The sequence below is a fragment of the Coregonus clupeaformis genome, chromosome 1 (genome assembly GCF_020615455.1).
Source record: "Coregonus clupeaformis isolate EN_2021a chromosome 1, ASM2061545v1, whole genome shotgun sequence".
In the NCBI taxonomy this organism is placed as follows: Eukaryota; Metazoa; Chordata; class Actinopteri; order Salmoniformes; family Salmonidae; genus Coregonus; species Coregonus clupeaformis.
The window spans coordinates 23511209-23535992 of NC_059192.1; the positions used below are offsets into that span (position 1 = coordinate 23511209).

Below are 24784 nucleotides of genomic sequence, written 5' to 3' on the forward strand. Positions count from 1 at the left end.
CTAGTTTGGACACATATAGGGGGGCTAAAATCAAAAGCTATGATTGGCCATTAGCATCAACCAAACAATGCTCTCCCCAAAACATTTTTTTTTTCTCAATACATTCGTGCTGTCTGAAACAGTTAAGATGCTTTCTTTATCCAGACAGTGGGCTGCCTGCCAGACTAAATGGACTGATCTGAATTTCACCTACAGGGGCTTCGCCATAGAGCCATGGAGACCCAAACAAACAAACCCTAGGAGAGGAATAATGGCGCTGAGCCTGTCTCGTTGACTCATTAAGCTCGATTTGATGCCAATGCTAATGAATTACCATGGCCTTTAGAGAACAAGAGATTTCCCCCTCCGATTAGATGTCTATGGGCCCCCACACCGCTGCCACATTCGTTTACACGTCCAACCATTCAACGGGGCAAAAGGGTTAGGGGAACAAACAAGACAAACGCCCAAGATTAACGACGCAGACCTCCTATTAAGCCGAGACCATGGACAAAGGGAGGTAGGAGAAGAGAGCAGAGGAGAGTAGAGGGGAGACGTGCCTTTTAGGATGCCAAGAGAGCTGGTTGCGCTGATGTAGATTTAGATCAATGTCAGCCCTGTCTGGCTATGTTTTCCTCATGTGTCCTTGAGAGGCCCACTGCTCACAGTGAGATAGTATGCGTGGGATGAAGAGCAGTGGAAGACTACACCAGCTTTGGTCTACAAGGGGCATGGAATTCATAGATACAGTATGTAAATTTAGGTGGGGAAAGGGAGGGGCAATTGGTAATTGTGGAAGGAGAGATGGGGACAAAAAGTGGTACAGCAATTTTGGCAATCTTTGTAGTCTGAAAAAGGTATCGGAATGTATAGTTGACATCAGCTTGAGTCAAATCAAAAGGGACATGATCTTGTGAGGGACACCGGGACATCTGTGGCTCTTGGAGCCTGTATCATGAATATCCTGTACAAGGACATGAAGAGACAGGTGCGCCATCGCTCGCAAGAGATTAAGGGAACCTCCCACAAGAGCCTCCATTCCCCAGATAATTCATATTTATCTGCATTAATGCCAAAATCATCCATTCAGGGACACACAAAAAGTCCACCTGTTCAATAGAGATAAAGAGGATAGCGCCTGGTCATTTCCTGTTGACAGTCTTTCTGGACAGCTATTGGAACAGTGAATGTAGCTAGCGCTGTGTAGCGTGCATGTCCACACAATGTCCTCAGGTATCAAATAGTATAATGCCAACTAAGCCTTTTTGATCAGATAACCCCTAGGCATTCATATGTTGTGCACACACAGACTTCACTTCTTGTTGATCTTAACATTGGTGATTTTTCAACTTGTGCACATTATCCCATCAGGAAAAAACAAGTTTACGTTGTGATACGGTCTTGGTTAAATCCTATTGGTTCAAAATGACCTCGTTGTTTCATGTCTGAAGCAGTCATGTATTGTTGAAATAATTAACCTAACATGATGCATTACAGTACACAAAATAGCCTACCCATGTGGTTTTATTTTACCCACACTGTACATACAGGTCACATACAGTAGATTAATGTTTGTCCAATATATTCAGCTGACTCCAACATATATTCATTCATATTATTTGCATATGTTAAACATACAGTTTAAATTGAACAGGTCTTTTGTTTGTTTGAGCACAGACAGTTTACTATATTTTACTGACCCAGTTGCCTATTTATTTATTTTTTACTGTATGCTACAAACCCCATACATTGAACTAAATGTCAGGTCAGACATTTAATATACAGTGCCTTGCATCCCCCTTGGCGTTTTTCCTATTTTATTGCATTACAACCGGTAATTTAAATTTATTTTTTTGGTGAAAATAGACCAAATTGGTGAAGTGAAATGAAAAAAATTACTTGTTTCAAAAGATTCTAAAGAATAAATAATGGAAAAGTGGTGCGTGCATTTGTATTCACCACCTTTGCTATGAAGCCCCTAAATAAGATCTGGTGCAACCAATTACCTTCAGAAGTCACATAATTAGTTAATTAAAGTCCACCTGTGTGCAATCTAAGTGTCACATGATCTGTCACATGATCTCAGTATATATACACCTGTTCTGAAAGGCCCCAGAGTCTGCAATACCACTAAGCAAGGGGCACCACCAAGCAAGCGGCACCATGAAGACCAAGGATGTCACGGTTTCGGCCGAGGCTGCCTCTCTCCCTTGTTCGGACAGGCTTCGGCGTTCGTTGTCTCCGGAATACTAGCTGCCACCGTTGTATGTTTCATGTTCGTTTGCTTTTGTCTGTTTGTTGTGACACCTGTTCTCGTTTAGCGTAATTAGTGTCCTATAAGTTTCTCGTTGTGTTTGTCTAGTGTTGTGTGTTATTGATTTTGGTCTGTCGTGTGTTGGGCTTATTTTCGCTATTGCGCTCGGTTGAGCTTTCCTCCACTGCGTTGGAGTGTTACGCACCTGTTAGTGCGCTTTTTGTTTATTCGCCTTCGTGCGTAATTTTTGCCTTCGGGCAAGTCGTGTCATATTTTCCTGTTTGGAGATTGACTAAAGTCTGTTGGACTATCCTTCGGTGTTCTGCGTTTGATTCCACCACTACACCCACCTACAGCACGCGTGACAAAGGAGCTCTCCAAACAGGTCAGGGACAAAGTTGTGGGGAAGTACAGATCAGGGTTGGGTTATTTATTTGTAAGAATTTTTTTCATTTCACTTCACCTATTTGGACTATTTTGTGTATGTCCATTACATGAAATCCAAATAAAATCAATTTAAATTACAGGTTGTAATGCACCAAAATAGGAAAAACGCCAAGGGGGATGAATACTTTTGCAAGGCACTGTATAAAAGTGATAATGCCCTCAGGCCTAACAACACCCATGCCAATATATCCTCCAAACACTGGCTTGTCAGGCGTTATGACTTAAGTATAACATTACTGTTACACCAAAAACACCACCTCATTTCTTATGCGATTTTAGGATGGTTAGCTGAATAGTAAAACAAATGTTGTCATGTGGCCAAAACACAACAGCGTGTGAATGTAGGCTACTAGGCAGAATGTGCTTTGACTGAATGATTGAAGCACAATACAGGAAGGCTATGTATTTTGTTAACCCCATCTGCTTTAATTTGCACACAAAACAGAATTGAAGAAGATCTAAAAGCATATTCCCATGAAACTGATTGAGATCAAATGATTGGCATGCAGACACAGTTTGGACATTTCACTAGTAAAACGTGAAGAATTATCTTTCATGATTGACAGTGATGATGACATGGCCTATTTTGAAATCAGGTATGCCTAAATTAAGTATGCCTAACTTAGTGTTTGAGGGTATGAAAAAAATAAATAAATGATTGTGTCAATATTTGTAATTTTTTTTTATTAATGTAGGCTACACTGTCCCGCGAATGTCCCACAAAATAGTATTGTTGTCCCGCATTTGGGTATTTTAAATGTGGTCACCCTAGTTGACATGTTAGCTGTGTGCTAACTGCTGTATTCACTAATGGGTCTTGTTGTGAAGATCACTGACCTCTCTGGGAGGCCATATTCTGTACTTGTATGACAACCAAGTGGTTTCTGACTTCTTTCGCCTTCACCCCAAAGAGTGAGGTGTGGTTTGTGCTCTGGTGAAAACATTGTGCCTCACCAAAATGGATGCGGTTACAGCTTTGGTGGTGGATGAGATTAATTTGCCCCACATAAGGTAAAATCCTTCAAGATCTGATCAAAGATGCATGTACAGGTGCATCAATCCAGCCATCCTAAGCAAGGATGAACCAAGGCTAAATTTGGGGGGCGTTTTTTCAGTCCGAAAGGCAGCCTTTTAAACTCCAATAACCAGTGAATAGAACCCCTAAGGCCTAAAGAGCACCAAATGAAGGGCCCTGTTTATTAGAGTTAATGAAGTGGCCTCTATCTTGGAGTTAGCTAATGGAGTGTGGATTATCACCGTTAGGGTAATGAGAGGATTGGGGTGACTGGCTCAGGACAGGTGCTAGCTGGGACGGAGTGGTTGGCTGTGTTATCTCTACCTGACTTTCAGAGCTGCCAGAAGGTCCTTTGAGAGGGACAGTGTAGGCTGAGGTGGGACAGGGCTGCTCAGCTTAGCCTACTGGGTTGGAGTGCCTGCTGAACCAGATAAGACTGGGGCTTCAGAAAGGAGGGCTTCAGTCTTATTTGCTCCAGAGAAACATTGGCAGTGTGCTCTACTTTGCCTTTCATTATTTCTGTCAGTCTGTCCTTCTCTTTCCTTATGTCTTTCTCACTTTCATTCTCACTTTCTTTCTTTCTTTCTTTTTCTTATCCTACCTTTTCCACACTCTCATCTCCACGGAGAAACAAGGGCAAATATTCTGAGTATAAATACTTTTTCATCTCCTGACCATCTCACTTTTGGACTGTGGTTTTAAATGACTCAGCTGGAGACAGAATGATTCAGTGATTTGAGGAAAGGAAGCAGCGCTATAGAACAGTGGTACTGTAGGATCATAATGTGCTTGGAGAAAAGTCAGTGGTTCTACGTCAGTGTTAATTTCATCAGCAATAACAATGACAAAAAATATTAGTCAACAACCTATTTTTCCTGACGAAAAACCAATGACGATAACGAGACGAGCTGCCCTGTAAAAAACGATTACTGTCACAAATGACTTTTCATTTTAGTTTAAGGAAATGTAACGAGACGAGAATTCCACGTGGGACTAATGGACTTTCAATTTGACATGAAACTCCTTTTTCTCTCCCGTTGCTCTGTTTTGTCCAATCAATAAGCATGCATGTCTTTGCAGAATTTAATGCAATCCTCTCATTGGTCTTTCAGTTGCGCTGGCTGATTGAGCTGATCTGCCCGGCTCTCCCACACACACAGCAATCAGGCGGTCACTTCAGTCACTCGTCTTTCTTTTGAACTGATGCATAGCCAGAACACTTCAATTGTACCAATAATGTTTTACTCTCTCTTACTTTCATATAGGATATTTAAGCAATAAGGCCTGAGGAGGTGTGGTATATGGTATATGCTATTATAAACTGGTTACCAACGTAATTAGAGCAGTAGAAATACATGTTTTGTCATACCTGTGGTATACGGTCTGATGGCTGTCAGCCAATCAGCATTCAGGGATCGAACCACCCAGTGTATAATTTTGCTTTGATCACATCAGAAGCTCTATTACCACGTGGTCTGTTATTAATCTGTGTTGCCGCTCTCACGATCGGCAAATGCCGTTGCTTTTTCCCGATTGGAACTACTAATGCTATTTGCTGAATATTAGGAGTACAGTAATAATTCTGGCATTGTTGGAAAGTTCCGATTCCTGTTTTAAGGGAATCACTGTTATTTACCCACATCACAAGGTTATGACGGGGAGAAAATCAGAGTTGTAGGTCTAAATTGTTTAACCTGAAGCCAAGGCTTTGTAGCCTATATGGTAAACCATGGCTGGAATTGGTTACAATCCACCACAATAGCAATGTGACAGCTATATGAGGGGATATTAGGCCCAGTTGGACAAGGCTATCTTAATGTGGACATGATTGTTGGAGGTAAATATGAATGATTTAATGGAAATTCACAGACTAAAATGTGACTAAAATGACAGTGACTAAAACTGGACAAAACATTTCCAGAGTTTTAGTTGACTGATAATAACTAAAACTACAAAGGATAAAATGACTAAAATGAATGGGACTAAGACTAAAAGGTATTTTAGTCAAAAGACTAAGAATAAAACTACATCTAAAATGGCTGACAAAATTAACACTGTTCGACATTGAGATGTAAAACTATTCCGTGGCATTATCAAGGAGTACAGTTTTAGGTGTCACTCAGCTAATTTAGGGCACAATATCCTCACCACTTTAGCCTCCTCAGAAACATCAATGCCTGCCATTGGGAAAGAGCACGCTCTGTACACAATCCATTTTGGATCCAACCACTTGGCACAGCTCAAATTCAAAGCATGTAACACCCAACACTGGTGATTTCGGATGAGCCCACCCCTTTTTTTGTCACCTGACATTGTCCACTGATAACATATTGTATCCCAGTATAGTCTTGAAATTGCCCAGTAGTTGCCCCAGACAGCTGTGAGAGGGGGCAGTTGTCAATGACACAGGAGGCCACCAGAGCTGTTCTGAGGAGGAAAACTCCTCTGAGGAGGGGCCTTCTAGAAGTGGAATACCTGCTGCTGGCCCTGGATCTTGGGGAAGTCCTCTTTCTGCTTCCTGGTCTTGGGCCTCTCCAGGCTGCCCTGCTGGAGGTGCTTCAGTCTGGCCGCTACAGTCGACTGGGGTCCCTTGGATGCCCCTGGTGAGTTGCTGGCATTCTATGGTAGGACAAAAGCATTAAGTCTTATTTGCGCTATGGTCAAATCTGAGATGACACCCAATTCCCAATATAGTGCAGTTATTTTGATTAGAGCCTTAAGTAGTGCACAATATAGGAAATAGGATGGCCATTTTGGGTGCAGACATAGTCATATAGAACTATCCCTACGTGCTGATCAGTTTTGCCTCAGTTTCATGTTAGGGTTTGGGTTTTGTAAGCTGCTCCAAATCCACCAGATCAGGTAGTACAGAGTTGTTAACCTGAAACCGGCTGTGAGCTGTTTTGACAGCTTCCCTAGTGAGCTGAGACTTGTATCAAACAAGACCTTGACAGAGCTAAATGTATCACTTGAGCAGTAAGAGAGTTCTGACATTTTTCTTAGTCTGTCAGCGAACCTTGAATTGAAGTACAGATGTTGGATCTTAATTTGACCCGTTTTGTCGCAGGAGGAAAATAATACTGCAGCAGGAGGATTTTAATATCTGAAGAAATATTTAGAAAGCTGCCAGCGGGCAGCTGGAAGCGGTGTTTGCGTAAAATGCAGTACAGTATATACATTGTACCTAAGACTGCAGGTCCACTGGGTGCCAGTTCAAGTAGCCTATGTAGGCTACATTGCGTCTCGTGTGAATTCTTATGTGGATTATAATAAAATGGACATAAGTGTCTGGTATTGTCGTTTCTTATCAAGATCGGGGGTAAAATATCCCTGGACTGTCCATATTTGATATGTGTAACTAAATCAAGTAAATTGGGGGGATTGAGTTATTTGTGCCAGAAGGGCGTGGGCTGGAATCGAACCTACACCGACACGGTAGGCCTATATGTGCATGCAGAAGGCTTATAATTCACTGTATCACAATTCCAGTGGGTCAGAAGTTTACGTACACTAAGTTGACTGTGCCTTTAAACAGCTTGGAAAATTCCAGAAAATGATGTCATGGTCTTACAAGCTTCTGATAGGCTAATTTACATAATTTGAGTCAATTGGAGGTGTACCTGTGGATGTATTTCAAGGCCTACCTTCAAACTCAGTGCCTCTTTGCTTGACATCATGGGAAAATCAAAAGAAATCGGCCAAGACCTCAGAAAAAGAATTGTAGACTTCCACAAGTCTGGTTCATCCTTGGGAGCAATTTCCAAACGCCTGAAGGTACCACATTCATCTGTACAAACAATAGTACGCAAGTATAAACACCATGGAACCACACAGCCGTCATACCGCTCAGGAAGGAGACGCGTTCTGTCTCCATGAATGTACTTTGGTGAGAAAAGTGCAAATCAATCCCAGAACAACAGCAAAGGACCTTGTGAAGATGCTGGAGGAAACAGGTACAAAAGTATTGTGACGTCACGAGAGGCTACACAGCTTTCAGCAGGATTGCTCAAGTAGTGCAAGGAGACAAGGTTCAAACAAAACAAGGATTTTATTATAGGTCTTGGGAAATTAACGAAAATATAACAAAATTCTGTTCTCTTGTGGCTCTTTAAGGGTTAACAGTTCAGGGATGTCTCTTCCACATCCAAAATCATAATTCTCACTCGCTCAGATAACTTTTCCCCAGCCTTACTGTAGTCCACGTTGCAGCTAGTGGCCAACCCAGCAAAAAGTCCTTCCAAATGTCTCTCCTGTATTTCCACAGGTGCATATATCCAAAGGTGAGTATTTCCCAAAGGTAAGTATCTCCAAATCCTTATATTCCTCATGGAAGTGGACGTGCAGCACTCTTGTCCTCCAGAGAGCCCAGGTTGGAGACTGTGTCTCTTCACCCCCCACACACTCCCTCAGTGTCTCTTCCCTTCCCAAACCTTCAGCTCATCAGCTCCTGATTTGTTTCAGCTGCGTGGGAAGATTGGCCATAGAGGGGTGGAGTTCCCGACCATACCAGCAGATGGAGCCATAGCTGTCTGGGTTTGCAGCCACCTCAGGGGGATGTAACGTCCCTCCAGGACACAGCCTCTCGTGACATCACACATCCCCTCCTCGGGACCGACGTCCTCGTCGGGGTAAAGGCAGCGAAGAAGGCATCACGCCGGGAGAGGGCGTCCGCATTGCCGTGGTGCTTGCCAGCCTGCTCTCTCTTCAACTCCTCCACCTCTAGGACCAGGGACTCAGCCTCCTGTTGTCTCTCCTTGAGTTTCTTACTGAACGCATCAGCCTTGGTTTTAGCAGAGTTTAGCTTCTGTTGAGCAGCTTTCAGTTCCTTCTCTCTCTCTGCCTCCGCATTCTTCATCTTGTTCTCCAACACCTTGTACTTCTCCTCTGCCTTCTTCTGGACCTCCTTACTACTGCGCAGGGTCTCCTCACACTCCTCGATGGTCCTGCGCAGCCTCTCCAGCTCCTCCTGTTGCTTATGGAAGGAGCTCTGTTGGAGTTTAGCCTGGAGGATATCTAACTCTTCTGTCTTCATGTCTAACTGTTGCTTTAACAAACGATACCTCTCAGCGGTCCCCTTCAGACCAGACAGTTCTTTGTCCAGATTCTGTAGCTCGTCTCTGTGTCGGTCTGGGCACCTGCCATCCCTATCAGAGCCCGGGCGGGAGTGAGTAATTCGGAGGATTGCACCGGAGCCTTCCCAGGATGAGTCTTGCCTCTCCGTTTCCGAGGTACTCGGGTTATCCTCTCCTGAGACTCTCTCCAGAGTGGGTAAAAGGCTGGGCAGTCTCGTCCAATTAGGACAGGGACGGGGAGGGAATCAACCACCCCCGCCGTCGTGTGTATGGTTCCCCGTGTGCTGGTCATTGTAAGTTCAGTAATGGGGTATTCTCTGGTGTCCCCATGGACACAGGAAACTGGGAGGACTTTCCCCGGGGTCAGACACGTTGGGCCCACCAAATCCTTACGCACCAGGGTGGCCCGGCTACCAGAATCCAGTAAGGCCTCCACATCATGGTGATTCACAGTTACCGGGCAGGTGGGGGGTCGATCTGGGCCGCCATCTACGACTCCCAAGAGCGAGGCAAAACGGTGTGTGGGTGCTGAGCTGGAGGACTCGCAGTGGGCATAGGTTCATCGGCTGGTTTCCCACACTGCCAGGAGATATGTCCCATCTCCCCACACCGGTAACACTGTCGAAGTTTCCCCCTCCTGGTGTACTCTTCTTGGACCCGCCTGGTTTCTGGCTCCCCCTGGAGCCGGGATAAGTCCTGACGTGGCTGGGTTCGAGACCTGGGGTCCTTTGGACGGGTTCTTCCCATTTGTGGTGGGGCCGCACTCCTGGGGTCTTTTTCGGGAAGCATTCAGCATCTCCGCTGTGGCCTGGTACTTTTCCACAGCTTCCACGGTCAGATCAGGCGTGGTCAAGGCCTGTTGACTGATGACCCGTTTTGCCTCATAAGGCAGGGCGCGTAGGTAACGATCCACCACAACGGCCTCCACCACCGCCGCTGCTGTATTCCTCTGCGGATCCAGCCATTTCCTTGCGATTCGGACAAGTTCATGCATCTGCGCCCGAGGAGGTTGGTCTGGTTGGAAGGTCCAGCTGTGAAAGCGCTGGGCCATACCAAACTTTGTGAGTCCATATCTGCTGAGGATCTCAGACTTCAGGGCATCATAGTCAGTAACCTGGTCAGGGCCCAGGTCCTGGACAGCATTCAGCGATTCCCCGGTTAGAAAGGGGGCTAACAGACCAACCCACTGTTGCTTGGGCCAGGCTTCCCTAGTGGCCGTGGCCTCAAATGCATGCAGGTATGCCTCAATGTCATCGGTAGCTCCCATCTTAGATATAAAGTCACTTGCCTTTATTGGGCGGGTATTTTGGACAACCCTCTGTCTCTGCAACTGCAATTCCTCTGCCTTCAGAAGGTTGGCTTTCTTTTGCTCCTCCAAGAGAGCCACGTTTGCTTGCATCTGGGCGTGCTGGCCAGCAACAAGGGCTTTCAATATGTCCTCCATTTCAGTCGGCGGGGAGCCTACGGCCAACTTGGAAAACTGGGTGATCAAACCTTCGGTATCCTCCTCTGACATGCACTATTAACGCTTGAGCGTGCCTGTATTCTCCACCATCTGTGACGTCACGAGAGGCTACACAGCTTTCAGCAGGATTGCTCAAGTAGTGCAAGGAGACAAGGTTCAAACAAAACAAGGATTTTATTATAGGTCTTGGGAAATTAACGAAAATATAACAAAATTCTGTTCTCTTGTGGCTCTTAAGGGTTAACAGTTCAGGGATGTCTCTTCCACATCCAAAATCATAATTCTCACTCGCTCAGATAACTTTTCCCCAGCCTTACTGTAGTCCACGTTGCAGCTAGTGGCCAACCCAGCAAAAGTCCTTCCAAATGTCTCTCCTGTATTTCCACAGGTGCATATATCCAAAGGTGAGTATTTCCCAAAGGTAAGTATCTCCAAATCCTTATATTCCTCATGGAAGTGGACGTGCAGCACTCTTGTCCTCCAGAGAGCCCAGGTTGGAGACTGTGTCTCTTCACCCCCCACACACTCCCTCAGTGTCTCTTCCCTTCCCAAACCTTCAGCTCATCAGCTCCTGATTTGTTTCAGCTGCGTGGGAAGATTGGCCATAGAGGGGTGGAGTTCCCGACCATACCAGCAGATGGAGCCATAGCTGTCTGGGTTTGCAGCCACCTCAGGGGGATGTAACGTCCCTCCAGGACACAGCCTCTCGTGACATCACAGTATCTATATCCACAGTAAAACAAGTCCTATATCGACATAACCTGAAAGGCCGCTCAGCAAAGAAGATGCCACTGCTCCAAAACCGCCATAAAAAAAGCCAGACTATGGTTTGCAACTGCACATGGGGACAAAGATCGTACTTTTTGGAGAAATGTCCTCTGGTCTGATGAAACAAAAATATAACTGTTTGGCCATAATGACAATCGTTATGTTTGGAGGAAAAAGGGTGATGCTTGTAAGCCGAAGAACACCATCCCAACCGTGAAGCACGGGGGTGGCAGCATCATGCTGTGGGGGTGCTTTGCTGCAGGAGGGACTTGTGCACATTACAAAATAGATGGCATCATGAGAAAGGAAAATTATGTGGATATATTGAAGCAACATCTCAAGACATCAGTCAGGAAGTTAAAGCTTGGTCGCAAATGGGTCTTCCAAATGGACAATGACCCCAAGCATACTTCCAAAGTTGTGGCAAAATGGCTTAAGGACAACAAAGTCAAGGTATTGGAGTGGCCAACACAAAGCCCTGACCTCAATCCTATAGAAAAGGTGTGGGCAGAACTGAAAAAGCATGGCGAGCAAGGAGGCCTACAAACCTGACTCAGTTACACCAGCTCTGTCAGGAGGAACGGGCCAAAATTCACCCAACTTATTGTGGGAAGCTTGTGGAAGGCTACCCAAAACGTTTGACCCAAGTTAAACAATTTAAAGGTAATACTACCAAATACTAATTGAGTGTCTGTAAACTTCTGACCCACTGGGAATGTGATGAAATAAATAAAATATAAAATAAATCATTCTCTCTACTATTATTCTGACATTTCACGTTCTTAAAATAAAGTGGTGATCCCAACTGACCTAAGACAGGGAATTTTTACTAGGATTAAATGTCAGGAATTGTGAAAAACTGAGTTGAAATGTATTTGGCTAAGGTGTATGTAAACTTCCGACTTCAACTGTATATTGTGTTATTAAGCTATAGAAAATGACGGTTGTTGATGTCTATGGATGCATTTCAGATAAATGTTTGTACAATAGGCACTCCAGCAAATAGAACTGTCAGTTCTCATAACAGTTAGTTTGTTAGAGAATTAGAGCACAGCTTAGTTAGAATACTGAATGCAGATCAGAGTGTAGAATGCAGTCAGTGGAATTAGCAAGGGAAGAAGTAATTAGCGAAGTTAGACAGGGGAGTTAGATAGAATGGAATTAGACAATTGATGGTTGAATTCGACAAGAGAAGCACTACGTTCTGTCATGTTTTCAGCCCAGCGAACTGCTGCATCAAGCAGAATTAGAGGAGAATCTCCATGATGAACAGGCATGTTAGTGGCCATCTAGGAAACAGCAGTGACTGAAGGAGGGGGATGGGACAGGAGGCAGAGTTAGAACTGCAAAACGAGAGGGCCTTGTGGGGGGCTTAAGGTTTACCTTTCTTCCCAAGGAGCCTGAGGTGCATAGAAGGGTACGGGCTGCAGGGGTGGGCCTCGGTAGTGTGCTGGGCAGTGAGTGGGAAGGGGACACTTTGACAGGGGTTTGCTGAAATATCTGGCAGGTGATGTGTGGTGGAAGGTGGGTGGTGAGGGGTGTGGTGTGGGAGAGTGTCGCAGAGACAATGTTATCATATTGCTAAGGCACACCGAACGTCGACTGCAATGAACACAATAAATACTGTATGTCATATTCTCATTTCGAATGCAGCTACTCAAGGCATACCATTTTGTAGCAGTGTAACACACTGTAATTGACCTTCAGGAAAAAAATGAATCCTACCTCTAGTTCAGCAATGATCCTCTCTTCGTCATCCTCGTCTTTAATCGCTGAGGCGGCGATGACAGGGGGAGTGGAGGCGGGGCGGGGGGTGTCCGACGGTGTCCTTCTCAGCTTGACCAGAGTCTTCGGAGCCTCTCCATCTTCTGGCTCCAGCTTCTTATAAAAACAAAACATGGTTGGCGACTTGTCTATGTGACGCATCTTTTTAACATCCATACATCCAAATAGCCTAACTCAAAGTATCTTCAGAAACATTCAGATTGTGTATTTTCATACTTTGAACCACAGGTGGCCGGTGACACCTTAATTGGGGAGGACGGGCTCATAGTAATGGCTGGAATGGAATAAATGGAACGTATGTGTCACTCCATTCCAGCCATTATCATGAGCCGTCCTCCCTTCAGCAGCCTCCTGTGGTTTGCAGGTATATCTTTCCCAGCCATCTCTCTCTTACTGTACCTTCTTGGTGTTGACGATCACTTCTCCAGTGCGATTGGTGGTGAGCCCATGGGCTGATGGGAAGCTGCGGCGAGGAGGGGGTGGAGGCGGAGACTTAGAGGGTTTCTCAGTGCGATACCTGGTTACGGTCAGCTCCGCTAAAACAGACAATGGCATCATATCTTTATAGGACAGCTCAGTCATAACTCAAACACAAATATCACAACGTGGATGTGGTATTCAGTCTCACCAGATCCGCGACGTGAGCCCCCCTCCAGCTTCTGGGCAGTGATCTGGACCTTGTTGAGCTGGTGCTCAGTACTGATAGTAGTGAGGGTACTAGAGGTTGTAAAGGCGGTGGTGGAGGTAGTGACAGGGATGGTAAACTGAGGTTTGGGGTGGGGTTTGGGGGGCACCGCGGGCTTGTTGATCTGCCTGGCAGCGAAGTCCAGGTCTGGGATGGCCTTCATCAGCTCAGCTTGCGTCTCCTCCAGCAGACGGTTGATGTCCTGGGCACTGAACTGGGTCAGACTGGCCCGCTTCTCCTCCCAGTCCCGCTCTGCAGCCTATACAAACACACATATTTGTCAACCCAAATATTATTGTATTTTGGAAATATATTGCAGATATCATGTACACAGATATACTGTACATGATAAAGGAAATGTGTAAAATCAGAAAATCTATACATTTTCCAGAAAATGGTCACACTGGTAAATGTACAGATTCCCCCGTAAATCTGTACATTTAGCATTGTGAGGGGGAGTTTATAGAACAGGAGGAATGTTCCGTACCAGTCTGACCTCCACGGACACTGATTTGTCAGCACCGCGACGGCTCGGCAGCTCGTCCAGGACCCGGCTTCTGTAGCTGGACGTAGGGTGGGGATCCTGCTCAGGTCCCGAGGTGTCCGGGTCACTGCCTGATATGGGCATCCAGTTGGCATGGCTGGCACTGCCACCCAGGTCATTGAGGCTGAGCGGTGGACTGGTCAGGATGTCGAGGTCCGAGTTCTTTCCTTTGTCCTCAGTTCGCTTGGCTGACTGGCTGCAGATGTCGTCCTGGCCCTTCCACAGGCCCTCGGTCACTTTTCTGTACGTACAGGCGGTATACAATACACTAACAACACACACAGCATTGTCAGGGCCCTATTGCATCAAACCTGGTGACCTGCTTTCTGGAATCAATCAAACATTTGTATTTTCCATCTGCTGCAAAAAGTTGTTCATATGAACATGCTTTCTCGTTGTATTGAAAGAGTATAATTTGTACTTATCTTTAAAAAACAAGTCACAAGTTGAATGGAGCCCTCGTAACAATGATGTTATAACAACATAACAACAACATAACAACAATATTTATATAGCATAGTTGTTGTGTTGAACCATACCTTCGTAGTGTGGTCAGTGTGTCGGTCATGGTGTTACAGCGTTTCAGCAGTGTGTCCAGTCTGTGTGGCTCCTCTTTCAGGAACTTGACAGCCTCCACCTCCACCCTCAACACCACCCGCATCTTACTCTGCAGACTGGGGAACTGGTCTGGAGGGAAGAAGGAAGGAAGGAAGGAAGGAAGGAAGGAAGGAAGGAAGGAAGGAAGGAAGGAAGGAAGGAAGGGAAAGACAGAGATGGAGACAGAGAAGGAGAGGAAAGTACCATTAAATCAATGAGAGAGGGAAGGTGCATACTGTATATCCATATTTGTATGTAAAACATGCATGTAGTGTCTTTGTGTCTCCTGTCATGCTCCCTGCCGGGGCTTACTGTACTCTCTGACCCCTGTGGTTCTGCTACCACATGGAGAAAGATTTCAGGGTATTTAGGTGCATAACCAGTCTGGTATCACAAGTTGGTAAACAAGCCTCTCGTTCCACTGTGTGGTTTTCTGCTATGATGCTAGACGTGACAACATCTGCATGTTTAGCACCTCTTCCTTAATGAGACACACTCATATTATGCACGTACACCTGCCTAATCACCTGCAACAGATTTGGTCCTTGTTGCAATTATCTAGTAAGGTAATTATACGAAGGGTTAATTTTATTCCATCCAAACAGTGCCTTACTGTTGTATCTTCCTGTATCATTATCTCCTATTGATATACTTACTCTTGAGTTCTGTGAGGGTCTCTCCCAAAGACCTAAGCTCCATGCTCTTCTGCTCCACGTCCTGCTCTGTCACCAGGCCATGGTTGACTGACGAGTTCCTCTGGAGTTCCTCCACTGACTTCTCCAGATCACTGTGAAGACCAAAATCAGTGGTCACTTGTCTTGTAGCCATGTTACGCAGCCACTGCATGGTTCCAGCTCAACACTAAATATACCATTCAGCTTTTTACTATCTGAATCAGTCTGCATTATTTATTCATTCACACTGACCCTAGCTTGAGCCTGACTTAAAGGCTGAACTCACTGCAGCTGCTGGATGAGCAGCTCTTCCTGGTTGAGGTACTTGAGTCTCTCCTCCTCCACTAGGAGGCGCTGCCTCTGCAGAGGGTCCTCCTGGGTCCGCATGGCGTCCAGCATCATCAGGCTCAGCTCCGACTCTGTCTGCCTCAGCAGGGACTGCACCGAGTCCTGGTTCTCCAGCTGGGAGGGAGGCATGGACCGACACAAAGACATGTTATTGGGACATACACACTTAGACAATACGTCAAACAAACATAAGTCAAACAAGCACAACGAGAAGTCTACACACACAAAACATGAAACACACACAGACCAAAAGGCAGGCCAAATGCAAACTTTCACACACACACACAAACAGTTTTGTATTGCTATCCTTGTGGGGACCAAATAATTGATTCCCATCTAAAATCCTATTTTCTCTATCCCCTAACCCTAAATCTAACCCTAACCCTAACCTTAACCCTTAACCTAACCATAACCCTAACCTTAACCCTAAGCCTAACCTTAAACCCAAACCCCTAACCTTAACCCTAAAACTTTACCTAAGCCTCACTCCTAACCCTAAACCTATTCGTAACCACTAACCCTAACCCTAATTGTAACACTAACCTAAACCTAACCCCTAAGCCTAAAATAGCAAAATGTCCCCACTTCTTCGAATATTCCTTATTTTACTATCCTTGTAAGGACTTCTGGTACCCACAAGGATAGTTAAACAAAAACACATACACAATCTACACATTGATATATAAACAACTAGAGCCTTGAGGAATGTGTGTGTGTGTGTGTGCGTGTGTGTGTGTACCTGGATGTCGCGCAGCTGGGACAGCTGTATGCGCAGCCTGCTGGTGTTCTGCTGCAGGCCATGCAGGTGGGTCTGCATCTGCAGCCGCGACACTATCGGTGACTGGGTGGACCCTGTGGGCGGGGGCGGCATCAGGGCCAACGGAGCCGATGGCGTCAGAGCTGGCCAATCAGAAAGCAGGATTAGTGTCTCATGACTGTGCATTCTACTGTCACTGAAGCCAATTATATCATCCATCGTAAAGGGGGGAGGAATTAAAGGATTGAACAACAGGTGTAATGATGATTAACAGAGTGGGGAAGGTTTTTAGGACACACAAAGCTGTATTTCTTTACATACATCTAGATTTCAGGGGTAACAACAGATCATCCACAGCAAGCCTGGAGCAAGCAATTCTTTGACGCTTGAGTTGAAATGATACAAGGGTCCATTGAAATGACAATGAACATATGGCTTTGTTTATATGGCATTTTCTCAGGCACATTTTATCATGCATAACAAATCAAAGGGACTGGTTTGATAAGACTAAGGCACTCACAAACTTGGAGTTCACCCAAACTACAAAATCACGTATTACTTTACGTTGAAAATAATCAAATTGCTTTGAAAAGACTCAAAATAAGGCCATTAGTATTTATAACTTCCCAGGCAAAGAAACTTCAAATTGATTTTGTAATTTATGTGAACTAGCTATCCTTTTAGAGGAGATGGTTAAAAAACAAGTTCATACAGAATGTAACAGTTTAAACGGAAGAGCAGATGTATTGCAGTATACTGCTCAACTGACATCCTTGAAGACTTCTAACCTGTGAGACAGAGAAATTGGAGCTTGGCAAACTAATTATAGAAGAACACCTTGTTTTGGGATATGGCTTGTGACAGTTACAGTGTGTGTTTAAGTGCATTGTCTAACTAAAGGCTTGCCTTTTAATGCCTGTCTGGAGCAGAGATAGCTCAAAAAGGGAAAGCCGTATTTTCATCTGACAACACAAAATCCCCTTTACACAGACGACTTCCAGCAATTAACCATCTTTTTTGCAGGTCTGTGTGAATGGTATCAGGAGTAGAAATACATATTGATCTACCCAAAACACCAACTATGCAACCGTACCACTACTGATTGTAACAAGACAAGCAAAATGACAGTCCAGCATGAACAGTAGGGAGTGGGAAACATATTCTGAGCCCAGTCCTGAATCCAGACACTGAAGGCAGACATAAAGAATAGGAGAATCAAAACAGAATCCTCACAAAACTCAAAGTGCATCACACGTGAGACATCAACTGTAAGGGAAGGGATTTGTCATAGGGACACAGAGGGGAAAGAAGATGAGGACTTTGGATAAGAAGATACCTTTCTTTTTTTTTAACCGTCCAGCTAAAATAAGGTACAAGAAGCATGGCACCCATTACTAACAAAAGCGAATACACACTTTGGTCACAAATGAGCAGTTCAGTTACAGAACATTTACAATGCTCTGCAACCCTTACCCTTTACATTGCCAAGTCAATGGGACAAAGTGAAAGTGAATGTATATTTGTTCTGTTTTCAGTTGATACTTACTGTCTGTCCCTGAGCAGTCACTGGCCGTCTCAATCTTGTCCCTGAAAAAAACAAAATAACTTAAAGGTCCCCACTCTGTGTGTATGTTGTGTGTGTGTGTGTGTGTGTGTGTGTGTGTGTGTGTGTGTGTGTGCCTTACGGGCTATCTGCCTCTGGTCCCCTGGTCAGAACAGTCTGCAGTAGACCAGTCAGACTGGCTATCTGTTTCTCCATGGCCTCCATGCGGCCCCTTAGCAGTGATACACATAGGGTATGAGTCAGTTTAGATACTCACAAAATACCCAACACAGACACACAAAACATACATACACACACACATTGGCACTCTCACCTGGTCTCGGTCTCGTTGCCTGGTAGAGGTGAACTAAAACCTGGTGCTGAACTGAAACCGCCGCCCTCCCCTCCAGGTCCAGCCATCAGACACAGTTGATCTGACCCTGACCCCTGACCTCTAGCTTTGGCACTCTCCCCAAACACGGAGGAGGACACCGAGTCCCTCCGCAGGGTCTGCCTCCCAGGGGAGCCCCGGCCGGGCATGGTGCCCGAATACGAGTCCCTCATGTCAGGGATCTTCTGCGGGGATGAGGGGGGTGGCACCCGGAAGCCCATGGCCAACATGGACGCGGCATAGGCAGCATCATTGTACAGCGGGCCTCCAGTCCTGTATAGGATGCCGCTGTCCATCAGCTCTCCCTGCAGAGCCGCCGCCGAGTAGGAAGTGAGGGAGCGCACGGAGCCGGGTCCCAACCCTCCTCCGCCCCCTCCACCGCCACCTCCTCCTCGCCGGTAGAGAGAGCCATAGGGATCCCCCCTCGGGGGTAGAGGGGTGTGGGGGCCGGCCAGACTAAGGCGACCCCCTTCCTGGCCCAGGGAATAGGGGTCGGCATAGATCCCCCCTCCATCGCCCCGCAGGAGCACCATGCTCCTGGAGCCACTACCGTGGACCTCCTCATCGGGCTTCACATCCCTCCGCTCCAGGATTGCACTGGGGGAGAAGCTTGCCTGGGCATGGTGCTGGAGCTGGTGGTGCTGGGGCTGGAGCTGCTGGGGGTGATGCTGCTGCGGGTGGAGGTGGGCCGCACTCTGGCCCCCGGGCGAGGGGTGGTGGGGGGTGGGGGAGAGAGTGGGTGTGGGGATGATGCTGGAGGTGAGGTTGCCCGGCATAGGAGGATGGACGGCCACCGCCACTGTAGAGGAGACGGACGCGGGACGGGGAGCTGGAGGGGGGCGAGGCGGAAGAGGAGGCGGGGGCATTGCTGAGGCGACGGTTGGGCGGAGAATCCTGCTGGGGCGTGTACACCATCTCCCTCTGTCATTGGAGGAAGAGAGGAAGAATAGATATACTCAGAATAGAATAGAGTGAAGTTGAATAGAATAGAATACCTTACAATGCAAGTCTGTGTAGCCATTTCATTAGATGTTCAGGAGTCTTATGGCTTGGGGATAGAAGCTGTTTAGAAGCCTCTTGGACCTAGACTTGGTGCTCCGGTACCGCTTGCCGTGCAGAGGCAGAGAGAACAGTCTATGACTAGGATTGCTGGAGTCTTTGACAATTTTTAGGGCCTTCCTCTGACACCGCCTGGTATAGAGGACCTGGATGGCAGGAAGCTTGGTCCCAGTGATGTACTGGGCCGTACGCACTACCCTCTGTAGTGCCTTGCAGTCGGAGGCCGAGCAGTTGCCATACCAGGCAGTGATGCAACCAGTCAGGATGCTCTCGATGGTGCAGCTGTAGAACCTTTTGAGGATCTGAGGACCTATGTCAAATCTTTTCAGCCTCCTTAGGAGGAATAGGTTTTGTCGTGCCCTCTTCACGATTGTCTTGGTGTGCTTGGACCATGTTAGTTTGTTGGTGATGTGGACACCAAGGAACTTGAAGCTCTCAACCTGCTCCACTACAGCCCCGTCGATGAGAATGGGGGCGTGCTCGGTCCTCCTCTTTTTCCTGTAGTCCACAATCATCTCCTTTGTCTTGTTCATGTTGAGGGAGAGGTTGTTGTCCTGGCGCCAGGTCTCTGACCTCCTCCCAATAGGCTGTCTCGTCGTTGTCAGTGATCAGGCCTACCACTGTTGTGTCATCGGCAAACTTAATGATGGTGTTGGAGTCGTGCCTGGCCATACAATCATGAGTGAACAGGGAGTACAGGAGGGGACTGAGCACGCACCCCTTAGGGGCCCCCGGGTTAAGGATCAGCATGGCGGATGTGTTGTTACCTATTCTTTCCACCTGGGGGCGGCCCGTCAGGAAGTCCAGGATCCAGTTGCAGAGGGAGGTGTTCAGTCCCAGGGTCCTTAGCTTAGTGATGAGCTTTGAGGGCACTATGGTGTTGAACACTAAGCTGTAGTCAATGAATAGCATTATCACATAGGTGTTCCCTTTGTCCAGTTGTGAAAGGGCAGTGTGGAGCGCAATAGAGATTGCATCATCTGTGGATCTGTTGGGGCGGTATGCAAATTGGAGTGGGTCTAAGGTTTCTGGGACATTGGTGTTGATGTGAGCCATGACCAGCCTTTCAAAGCACTTCATGGCTACAGATGTGAGTGCTACGGGTCGGTAGTCATTTAGGCAGGTTACCTTAGTGTTCTTGGGCACAGGGACTATTGTTGTGTGCTTGAAACATTTTGGTATTACAGACTCAGACAGGGAGAGGTTGAAAATGTCAGTGAAGACACTTGGCAGTTGGTCAGCGCATGCTCGGATAACACGTCCTGGTAATCCGGCCTTGTGAATGTTGACCTGTTTAAAGGTCTTACTCACATCGGCTACGGAGAGCATGATCACACAGTCGTCCGGAACAGCTGATGCTCTCATGCATGTTTCAGTGTTACTTGCATCGAAGCGAGCATAGAAGTAATTTAGCTTGTCTGGTAGGTTCGTGTCAATGGGCAGCTCACGGCTGTGCTTCCCTTTGTAGTCTGTAATAGTTTGCAAGCCCTGCCAAATCCGACGAGCATTGGAGCCGGTGTAGTACGATTCGATCTTAGTCCTGTATTGACGCTTTGCCTGTTTGATGGTTCGTCGGAGGGCATAGCGGTATTTCTTATAAGCTTCCAGGTTAGAGTCCCGCTCCTTGAAAGCGGCAGCTCTACCCTTTAGCTCAGTGCGAATGTTGCCTGTAATCCATGGCTTCTGGTTGGGGTATGTACGTACAGTCACTGTGGGGCGACGTCATCAATGCACTTATTGATGAAGCCAGTGACTGATGTGGTGTACTCCTCAATGCCATCGGAAGAATCCCGGAACATATTCCAGTCTGTGCTAGCAAAACAGTCCTGTAGCTTAGCATCTGCTTCATCCAACCACTTTTGTATTGACCGAGTCACTGGTGCTTCCTGTTTTAGTTTTTGCATGTAAGCAGCAATCAGGTGGATAGAATTATGGTCAGATTTGCTAAATGGAGGGCAAGGGAGAGATTTGTACGCATCTCTGTGTGTGGAGTAAAGGTGGTCTAAAGTTTTTTTCCCCCTCTGGTTGCATATTTAACATGCTGGTAGGAAAAACTGATTTAAGTTTCCCTGCATTAAAGTCCCCGGCCACTAGGAGTGCCGCCTTTGGATGAGCGTTTTCCTGTTTGCTTATGGCCGTATACAGTTCATTGAGTGCAGTCTTAGTGCCAGCATCGGTTTGTGGCGGTAAATAGACAGCTACGAAGAATATAGATGAAAACTCTCTTGGTATATAGTGTGGTTAACAGCTTATCATGAGATACTCTACCTCTGGCGAGCAAAACCTTGAGACTTCCTTAGATATCGTGCACCAGCTGTTGTTTACAAATATACATGGACCGCCACCCCTTGTCTTACCAGAGGCTGCTGTTCTATACTGCCGATACAGTGTATATCCCACCAGGTGTATGTTCGTCATTTACCAGACTGTAGCAAGTTGGATGCAGCTTGAAAACCAACCTGAGATAATGACCCCCTGGGCTCTTAAAGTATAATAGCAGCCCCCCATGGACTCCACACCACAGGAGGTTAGTGGCACCTTAGAACCCCCTGTGCTCTACACACACACACTGGAGTAATGACTGGAGCACCTTCATCTCCACCATCTACATCCTGTAGTTTAGCCACTGCCTCCATATCTACAAGAAAATAATCCCACTAAATGTGACCGACGAGCGAGGGGCGAAGCATGACATCTCAGACACAGCACAGTTTTACTGCATCTCCTCACACTACTCTAACCCGTCTCCTCACCACCAACCAACCTGCCGATCAATCTCCACTGAGCCCTGTCATCCATCCATTTTGTCCCTCCTTCCTCTCTGTCTCTGTGCAGTGCTACTCGGTGGTCCCGTCATGGTTTACAGTCTGTAATCTGCTCTGCTGGCTCATGTACAGCCCACTTCACCTTGGGTTTTATTTGCTGGGGGATAGGAGGGATCTTATGTAATATCCTTTGTTTCACAGAGTCGTGGCTGAATGAGGACATGGATACACATCCTGCTGGTTTTTCTATGTGTCATCAAGACCGGATGGCAGACTCGGGTAAGATGAATGGATGAGGGGTGTGTCTCTTTGTTAACAACAGCTGGTGTGTGAGCTCTAATGTTAAGGAAGTTGAGAGTTTTTGCTCTCCTGAGTTAGAATACCTCATGATAAGCTGCAGCCCATATTATTTACCAAGAGTTTTCATCTATGTTTTTCGTAGCTGTCTATTTACCACTACAAATCTATCCCGGCACTAAGGCCGCACTCAACGAGCTGTATAGGGCCATACGCAATCAAGAAAATGCACAATTCAGAGGCGGCATTTCTCATGGCCTCATGAAGCATCTCAAGGTCCTGCAGTGGCCTAGCCAGTCTCCAGACCTGAACCCAATAGAACATCTTTGGAGGGAGCTGAAAGTCCGTATTGCCCAGCGACAGCCCCGAAACCTGAAGGATCTGGAGAAGGTCTGGTATGGAGGAGTTGGCCAAAATCCCTGCTGCAGGTGTGCAAACCTGGTCAAGACCTACAGGAAACGTATGATCTCTGTAATTGCAAACAAAGGTTTCTGTACCAAATATTAAGTTCTGCTTTTCTGATGTATCAAATACTTATGTCATGCAATAAAATGCAAATTAATTACTTAAAAATCATACAATGTGATTTTCTGGATTTTTGTTTTAGATTCCGTCTCTCACAGTTGAAGTGTACCTATGATAAAAATTACAGACCTCTACATGCTTTGTAAGTTGGAAAACCTGCAAAATCGGCAGTGTATCAAATACTTGTTCTCCCCACTGTACATACCCCAACCAGAAGCAATGGACCCAGTCTGTAATACCAACTTGTTTCAAGCAGACCACCATAGTCCCCGTGCCCAAGAACGCTAAGGTAACCTACCTAAATGACTATCGCCCTGTAGCACTTACATCTATTGCCATGAAATTTTTTTAAAGGCTGTTCATTGCTCACATCAACAGCATCATCACAGACACCCTGGACCCACTCCAATTCGCATACCGCCCCAACAGATCCACAGATGATGCAATATCTATTGCACGCCCTCACCCACCTGGACAAAAGGAATACCTATGTAAGAATGCTGTTCATTGACTACAGCTCAGCATTCAACACCATAGTCCTCTCCAAGCTCATCACTAAGCTCAGGACTGGATTCAAAAACAGTGCTACTGTTGTAGTATCATATTACTCATTCATGCAGAATGATTTAATAGAGACTGGCTGAGTTTTATTTGTGCTCCAGTAGGTTGATTAATAGCCACACATTTTTCCATTTATAAACAACATAATAGCAATGTCAGAACCGCATGAGTAGCTACAAATATGTTATTTTGGTGAAGGAGTACTTGGGCTTAGTATTTGCTCTCAATTCTGGAGAGAGCTTGTTGAGGTCCTTTAACCCTTTAGGGTTCACCGCTCCTCATGGCGAGCAAGGCCCACACATACAGATGGACAGACAGAGAGAGAGAGACAGACCGACAGAGAGAGGGGGGAGAGAGAGAGAGAGAGAGCGACAGAGAGAGACAGAGACAGAGACAGACAGACAAACCCCCACCCCCCCTTCTACACTCACCCGGAGGTCTCCATTGGCCAGGTGTGGGTTGTGGTGTCCGGGGTAGGTGCCGTAGACAGGCTCCTTACAGTAGATCTTGATGACACAGTGGTCCTGGACGTCTCGTGGGTCCTCCAGCTCATAGAAGACGTTACGGGCCTCATCCTTAATCAGCAGGGCCGTGCTGGGGCACCTGAACATGGGCATTGACACCTGATCACTTACAATTCAACAGGCCACTTTTTGTTTGGTAATTACCTAATAACAATTGTTTTTGTTTTATTTCATATAATTAGTCTTTGGCTTGTCAGCTAATAATCTGATTTTATTTTAGCTAAAAGTCAGCTGCCATATGGTGACACCAGTTGTCATATGGTGACACCAGTTGTCTTGACTGTTTATGACACCGGCTATGTCATTGTTATGTCTTTGTTATGACAGCGTTATGCAGCCTTTATAACAGAGCGTTCTAGTAAAGTGTGATAAAGCCACCTGAGCATTGCCATGGTGAGCCTCTGGGGAAACATGTGGACAATGAGGGCTCTCAGGGTGTCCAGGCTGGTCAGCTCGTGGGTCAGGTGCACCCGCCTCGTCTCCTCGCCCAGCTGGAGGAAAAGAATGCCTGAGGAGAAGGAGGGAGGAAGGGGGAGAGGAGAGGAGAGGAGAGGAGAGGAGAGGAGAGGAGAAAATTGAGATTCATTTGACTGTAATAAATCAACAAACATACACACACACACACACACAGGACAGAGGGCAGAGAGGGCACAATCACAATAATCTAATTTGTCTACTGGGGCTTTTTCAAAATTAATTTGGGACAATCAGTTACGAATTCGAAATAGA

The 24784-nt window shown here is 46.3% G+C and overlaps 1 protein-coding gene across 1 annotated transcript in view; it reads right to left on the reverse strand.

The window, feature by feature from the left end:
* Positions 1–5033: 5033 nt before the first annotated feature.
* The window catches only part of LOC121549252 (SRC kinase signaling inhibitor 1), a 61996-nt gene continuing 42245 nt past the window's right edge, over positions 5034–24784 (reverse strand). Inside the window, exons 5-20 of the mRNA XM_045223778.1 lie at positions 24434–24563; positions 23963–24134; positions 18895–19245; positions 18268–18797; positions 18076–18165; positions 17937–17977; positions 17727–17750; positions 16373–16533; positions 15572–15747; positions 15268–15398; positions 14554–14701; positions 13958–14282; positions 13414–13729; positions 13185–13321; positions 12726–12881; positions 5034–6314 (exon numbers count right to left, since the gene is read on the reverse strand). Coding sequence (XP_045079713.1) covers positions 6156–6314; positions 12726–12881; positions 13185–13321; positions 13414–13729; positions 13958–14282; positions 14554–14701; positions 15268–15398; positions 15572–15747; positions 16373–16533; positions 17727–17750; positions 17937–17977; positions 18076–18165; positions 18268–18797; positions 18895–19245; positions 23963–24134; positions 24434–24563 — 3047 coding nt within the window. The 3' untranslated portion in view covers positions 5034–6155. The remainder of the gene's footprint in view (positions 6315–12725; positions 12882–13184; positions 13322–13413; positions 13730–13957; positions 14283–14553; positions 14702–15267; positions 15399–15571; positions 15748–16372; positions 16534–17726; positions 17751–17936; positions 17978–18075; positions 18166–18267; positions 18798–18894; positions 19246–23962; positions 24135–24433; positions 24564–24784) is intronic.